Source organism: Mytilus trossulus, chromosome 6 (genome assembly GCF_036588685.1).
Source record: "Mytilus trossulus isolate FHL-02 chromosome 6, PNRI_Mtr1.1.1.hap1, whole genome shotgun sequence".
In the NCBI taxonomy this organism is placed as follows: domain Eukaryota; kingdom Metazoa; phylum Mollusca; class Bivalvia; order Mytilida; family Mytilidae; genus Mytilus; species Mytilus trossulus.
This window is the reverse complement of record NC_086378.1, coordinates 51,438,422-51,445,800: the sequence shown is the minus strand read 5'-3', so window position 1 is coordinate 51,445,800 and position 7,379 is coordinate 51,438,422. Positions and strand designations below refer to the sequence as shown.

General features: G+C 32.6%; 1 protein-coding gene across 1 annotated transcript in view; it reads left to right on the top strand.

The window, feature by feature from the left end:
* The first annotated feature begins 112 nt into the window (after positions 1–112).
* Positions 113–7,379, top strand: part of LOC134721492 (fibroblast growth factor receptor 2-like) — a 34,271-nt gene continuing 27,004 nt past the window's right edge. The window contains exons 1-2 of the mRNA XM_063584551.1: positions 113–221; positions 6,054–6,164. Of these exons, the coding sequence (XP_063440621.1) occupies positions 212–221; positions 6,054–6,164 (121 nt within the window). The 5' untranslated portion in view covers positions 113–211. The remainder of the gene's footprint in view (positions 222–6,053; positions 6,165–7,379) is intronic.

The window sequence follows — 7,379 nt, the reverse complement described above, 5'->3', positions numbered from 1 at the left end:
ATGTGTACAACTATTAGAATTTTATTTAGTTATATATATATGGTTACATCAATCAGTATCTCAATATCTAAATGAATATGAGATGAAATAATTTATTTATTGTTATAGGTTATCACTTGGTGAACCTCTTGGGGAAGGAGCATTTGGTAAAGTTTTTAAAGCAGAAGCTGTTGGTTTAAATAAAGCTCCAACAACTGCCATAGCAGTCAAGATGTTGAAGGGTAAAATTTACTTATATATTTTAGATCAAATATCAAATAGTATTAATGAAAACTGGATTTATGCTTAGGTTTTCTTTTTTTATTAGACAAGCATAAAATTTTGGGAAATAAGAATTGAATTTTTTCCATCTTTTTTATCTTTATTGAAAAATTTGCATTGTTATGGCCCTGCAACGAATATGGCCCGCAACAAAGATGTCGGTGCCATATAGTTTTACCCATGTCCGTAATTCGGTCATTCTGTAATTCTGTCATTCCGTCATTCCATCATTCTGTCATTCCCTAATTCCACAACTAGGAATTGTTAAGTTTCAGTTTTGTTCCGCTAGGCTCATTTTTGCTATAATTATGGGCTTTGAACTTTGATAATTTTTGGAAAATCACAGTTAAAAGGATGAATTGTTTGAGTATAAAGGACAAGATTAAATATCCAATTAATGTTCTGATTCAAACAATAAAATAATTACAAATCAATTAATGTCATTAGTGCTGTAATGAATTGTTAAAATCTCAATACTTTTATTTTTTGTTTGATGATTCTAGCTGTTAATCTGGATTATCCCACCTCAATCAACAGGCTTTGAAGTAATAAATATTTGAGTCAGTTTTTTGTACTTATACAAATAAAAACCAATCAAAATGCTGGATTTTATGTTTTGAGCAAGATTTTTGTGCTCCGAGCACTGAGCAAAGTTTTATGACTTCAACCCCATGCAGGTCTAATGAATGTCAAAACAAATCGGTGACAGGTTGACCTTGTTCCTAATTAAATTTGTTCAGGTTACAATTATGTGATAATCATGTTTTCAATCATAATTTCTTGAAAGGTTTTAAACAGTTGTTTAAAAGTTGAAAAGTTACAAAGTAAAAACGTATTTATAAAAATAAACTTCTCATAGAATAAATCATCACTTTACAATATTATGTCACATGACTGAGCCACATGGCTTGTGATCACCTGATATATTATATGGTTTATCTTTTCAAATTGAGTGTTGTTTATTAAATTTTCATACACTTTTCTTCAACTCTTTATGATGAACACATACAAAACAATAAGTTATGACAACAAGGAACACAACTCTAGGCTGATTTAACCAATAACAAAAGCTTTATTGTGTCTTCAATATTAAGACAATTGGCAAATTTCTGGATTGCAAAACATATTGACTAATTTACACGAAAAACGTAACAACAAAGATATAAAATGTATTTTATTTGAATAAAACATGACAAATCAAGAATATTAATATTATAACACATAAAAAACAATCAAGGTTTGAGCAAAAAAAATCTTTACTTTTCACTTCAATTGGAAATTTCTTGGTCCAATTTTGGACCTGAAAAAAAACTAAGAAAATATTTGTAGTCATGTATAACACACAGGGTATAAATGTAAATGTGTTCGTTATACATACCAAAAGACAGTACTCCTTATTACATAAACATGGATAGTTTGTAGGATCGATTAAAACCCATTTATTATGCCCCATTTTGGTGCATTATGTTTTCTGTTCTGGGCGTCCATTCATTTGTTCTTTTGTCTGTCCATCCATTGGTTCGTTCTTCCGTCCGTTTGTCCTTCCGTCTGTCTGTCCCGCTTCAGGTTAAAGGATTGGTTAAAGTTTTTGGTAGAGGTAGTTTTTGATAAAGTTGAAGTCCAATCAACTTGAAACTTAGGGCTCATGTTTTCTATTTTATAATCTTTGTAATTTTTATGCCAAACTAGAAATTTTCCCCCATTTTCAAGGTCCACTGAACATAGAAAATGATAGTGTGGATGGGCTATTCATGTACTGGGGACACATTCTTGTTAGCTATAACCATTTGAGCTTATGTTATCACTAATGACTTGGCGTCCATCATCATCTGTTGTTAACTATTTCAAAAAACCTTCTCTGAAACTACTGGGCCAAAGATTTCAAACTTTAACAAAAAAAAAATTTCCTTAATTATCTGGTATCTTGCTTATAAATTGTATCCGAAGTTTTGATCCATCGACAAACATGGCTGCCATTGTTGGGTTCCTGCCACTAAATTGGTTATTTTAAGGAATTTTTTCAGTTTTTGTATGAAATTAATTAAAGATAAAGATAAACTGTAAACAGCAAAAAATGTTCAGCAAAGTCACATCTTCAAAAATGTTTTTTATGACCAAAATTGTCAATAAGGACAATTACACAAGTTGTTTTATTTTTAGCTCACCTGGCCCGAAGGGCCAAGTGAGCTTTTCCCATCACTTTGCGTCCGGCGTCTGTCGTTGTTAACTTTTACAAAAATCTTCTCCTCTGAAACTACTGGGCCAAATTAAACCAAACTTGGCCACAATCATCATTGGGGTATCTAGTTTAAAAAATGTGTGGCGTGACCCGGCCAACCAACCAAGATGGCCGCCATGGCTAAAAATAGAACATAGGGGTAAAATGCAGTTTTTGGCTTATAACTCAAAAACCAAAGCATTTAGAGCAAATCTGACATGGGGTAAAAATGTTTACAGGTCAAGATCTATCTGCCCTGAAATTTTCAGATGAATCGGACAACCTGTTGTTGGGTTGCTGCCCCTGAATTGATAATTTTAAGGAAATTTTGCTGTTTTTGGTTATTATCTTGAATATTATTATAGATAGAGATAAACTATAAACAGCAATAATGTTCAGCAAAGTAAGATTTACAAATAAGTCTACTTGACCGAAATGGTCAGTTGACCCCTTTAGGAGTTATTGCCCTTTTTAGTCCATTTTTAACCATTTTTCGTAAATCTTAGTTATATTTTACAAAAATCTTCTCCTCTGAAACTACTGGGACAAATTAATCCAAACTTGACCACAATCATCATTGGGGTATCTAGTTTAAAAAATGTGTGGCGTGACCCGGCCAACCAACCAAGATGGCCGCCATGGCTAAAAATAGATCATAGGGGTAAAATGCAGTTTTTGGCTTATAACTCAAAGACCAAAGCATTTAGAGCAAATCTGACATGGGGTAAAAATGTTTACAGGTCAAGATCTATCTGCCCTGAAATTGTCAGATGAATCGAACAACCCGTTGTTGGGTTGCTGCCCCTGAATTGATAATTTTAAGGAAATTTTGCTGTTTTTGGTTATTATTTTGAATATTATTATAGATAGGGATAAACTGTAAACAGCAATAATGTTCAGCAAAGTAAGATCTACAAATAAGTCAACATGACCAAAATGGTCAGTTGACCACTTTAGGAGTTATTGCCCTTTATAGTCAATTTTTAACCATTTTTTCGTAAATCTTAGTAATCTTTTAGAAAAATCTTCTCCTCTGAAACTACTGGGCCAAATTTAACCAAACTTAGCCATAATTGGGGTACCTAGTTAAAAATATGTGTCAGGTAACTCGGCCAAAAACCAAGATGGCCGCCATGGTAAAAAATAGAACATGGGGGTAAAATGCAGTTATTGGCTTATAACTCAAAAACCAAAGCATTAAGAGCAAATCTGACAGGAAGTAAAATTGTTGATCAGGTCAAGATCTATCTGCCCTGGAATTTTCAGATGAATCGGATAATAGGTTGTTAGGTTGCTGCCCCTGAATTGGTAATTTTGAGGAAATTTTCCTGTTTTTTTTGTTATCTTGAATATTATTATAGATAGAGATAAACTGTAAACAGCAATAATGTACAGCAAAGTAAGAACTAAAAATAAGTCACTTATGACCAAAATAGTCAATTGACCCCCTAAGGAGTTATTGCCCTTCATAGTCAATTTTTAACAATTTTCTTAAAATTTGAAGATTTTCAATAACATTTTCCACAGAAAGTACTGTTATAGATAGAGATAATTGTAAGCAGCAATAATGTTTAGTAAAGTAAGATCTACAAACACATCACCATCACCAAAACACAATTTTGTCATGAATCCATCTGTGTCCATTGTTTAATATTCACATAGACCAAGGTGAGCGACACAGGCTCTTTAGAGCCTCTAGTTTTTTTAACTTTATAAATCTTCGCAAATGAATTTAGTATAAATTTGTATTATATTTCCTTGTACTTCAAGAAACAAAGACACTATGGGTAAAATGCATTTATTTGCTTTTAATGAAAATATGACAGATACAATGAACATTGTAATGGCATTTGTAAGCCTCTTATTATTAAATATAAATTGAAAAGCAAAAACAGTCATTGATGAAAGATTTAAGCAAAAAAACAAACTTGTGAGCAATGCAAGCTCTGCTTGTTCTATTGGGGATCCAAGGCAGTGACGTAGCCAGGGTTCAAATGATGTGGATGTTTTGCCGAGTCGAGCGAGCTGAAAAATGTTTTGGACCTTTTTGTGCAGAAAATATTTTTTATTTAAGCACATGTACTCCCCCAGAAGCCGACACTAGTTAGATTTTTGTTTAAATTCAAAATACCCACCAATTCATATATTTATATTTTTAACCAAATTTTATTGTTTCCTTGAAACTACCATTATTCAATTCATAAATATTTGATGTAAAGTTTCCCCCCCAATCTTCTATTTGACATATCAAAAACCTTTTAAACGTACTCCATTACAGCGGCACTTCTGTATAATTTAGGAACTTCTGAGTATAGGAACTGAAGTGACTTCTCTTTCCAGGAATTTGAGTCTACAACCTTGGATTTTTTATTACTGAGCTAAACGCATGCAGGAGACATAAAAATACCGGGCGTCCGATCGTCCGGTCTTGTTAGCACTCTCATGTGTACAATTCTTGTCAGATTAAGTGAAACTCATATCATAAGCGCAATGTCTTTGACAATTTTGAAAATAATTCGTAATCAAATATTTTTAACTAGTAATGTCCCTTTGAAATATAAATTGTAATGGAAATCCCATTTCATTTGCTGTGAAGCTTTTATTTCTTTTTAGATATTAGAAATAAAAAAGAAAAAGAAATAAAAGTTTTTTTTAGTTATTCCCTTGTTCCTTGGCCTTTGATAGATAAAATATGACATGTAATGTGCATGGCGAGGAATATTGGATCTTTGTTCTTTACTGAATTAAAATAAAATTAGTATTATAACCTAAATAGAAACGGGAATTCATAAGCCTAGGACTTATCACGATCTATTACAAATTGATTTGTTTTATCACGTCGTTTACAATGTCGCAAGAAACGATATCAGGATATGGTGTTTTAGTTGTTAGTTACTACTAGTCAAATGAGAAGCCATCCCTCCACTAGGTTCAATTTCAGATGAAACATGTCCACGGGTCTGCATATCAGTCCTCTCCGCTTGCCTTAGCTGATGACATAGACTATTTATACGAACAAAAGTTAACTTGAAACACTATTCTGCGATTCAACTATCAAACTAAATTATCCTAAATGAAAGACCAGGCATACTGCTTCGAAAATGACTGGACGTTATCCTCATATCCTCAGCCTTGTTACATTTTGATACTTCCGAGTTAAACTGCTGTTTTTTTTAATTTTGTTTTGTCAAAATGATGTGGATGCTTGAGCATCTGAGCATACATGCAAGCTACGCCACTGCAAGGGGAGGGTTCCTGATCAATGTTTTTGAATGGGGACATATAGTAAATGGAACCCCTCTTTGTCCTGGGTTGGGACAAATTACTTTTGATTCATTAACATTAGTTTGATACCAATTTTCGTGGGTACAGGTGAACATTGAATTCAAATGTTCATTGAATAACATATTTTGAATAGGCTTTGAATACAGAGATTGGAAAAATTACAAAATCAAATATCCACGATTATGCAAGTTTTAAGCAATCCATGAAAATGAATGAATCCACAGTATTCTTTGAATGTGACCAATGGTTTTATCCATTAATAATTGTCAATATTATTTAAATATTTTAGAGGATGCAACCGATAGAGAATTGACAGATTTAATGCAAGAAATGGAAGTGATGAAATTAATAGGATGCCATGAAAATATCATTAATTTCCTGGGATGTTGTACACAAAATGGTAAGTGGTGTACTTTAAGGGTTAAACAAGATCTTGGTCCAATGGGCAGCACTTGTTGTCTGTCGTCCATATTCAATGTCCGTTAACTTTTTAAAAAATCTTCTCCTCGAAATTACACAGGACCCATGCTCTGAGAAAACCATCAACTGCCCCCTGTCGGATTTGCTCCAAATGGGTTAGTTTCAGAGATATATACAAAAATCTGCATTTTACCCCTATGTTCCATTTTTATTCATGTGGGCCATGAGGGTTGGAAGGTGGGGTCATCTGATACATTTTTTAAAGAAAAAACATATTAATTATTATGGTCAAGTATGGTTAAATGTGTCTCAGTAGTTTCATAGAAAGAAGATTACCCACACATGTCAGATTTGCTCTAGGTGTAATACCACCATTGATTTTTCCCTATTAAAATTGAAAAAGGAAATGGGGAATGTGTCAAAGCGACAACAACTCGACCATAGTATTTGTTAAATTTGCACTTTTAGAAAAAATGTGCAGAATTTATCTTTGTTACAAATAAAGATATACTTGGCATGAGTAAAGTTTTATCCTGTCCAGTACTATAGAAAAAATTTAACATAACATTTGATTGCATACAAGAAAATAACCATCACTGGAACTTAACCAATCAAATTTCTCCACTTATTCCACCCCCTTAACACAGAATTGTCAATATTTTGATTTAGAGCTGGTAGAAATTTCTAATTAATTTTGATATTATTTGTCTCACTGGTTGTACACTTCACTGTAAAAATCTTTTTGAGAATGAGCTGGTGCAATTTTTTTCAATTTGAATTCATTGTCTAAAAGAAATGCACTACGAAATAACTGTGTTCTTGGGCCTAAGAAATGGATTCCTGAAATCTAGATTCTGTACTTTAGCAACTTTCCTGAATGATTTGCTGGCTTCAATTTGTCAAACTCAATCAAAGTAAAGGATTTACATCTTTAGTTTACAGAAATTCTTTTAAAATGTCATTTTGGCATTCTACGGCTATAATAAGCATTTTAAAGCAGTTTACATTTTATTTCTAAGTGGCATGCTGACTTTCTATCTGACAGCTTTATTATTACTGATATTTGTGTTTCTGTTTTTAATCAAATTTAATAAACCATTTGTGAACTCTGAATATAGAGAAATGTAGATTATCACATAAAAAAGTGCAGCATATCTTGTATTCATGGCTCTGGTTAAACGGCCTAATTGATGTA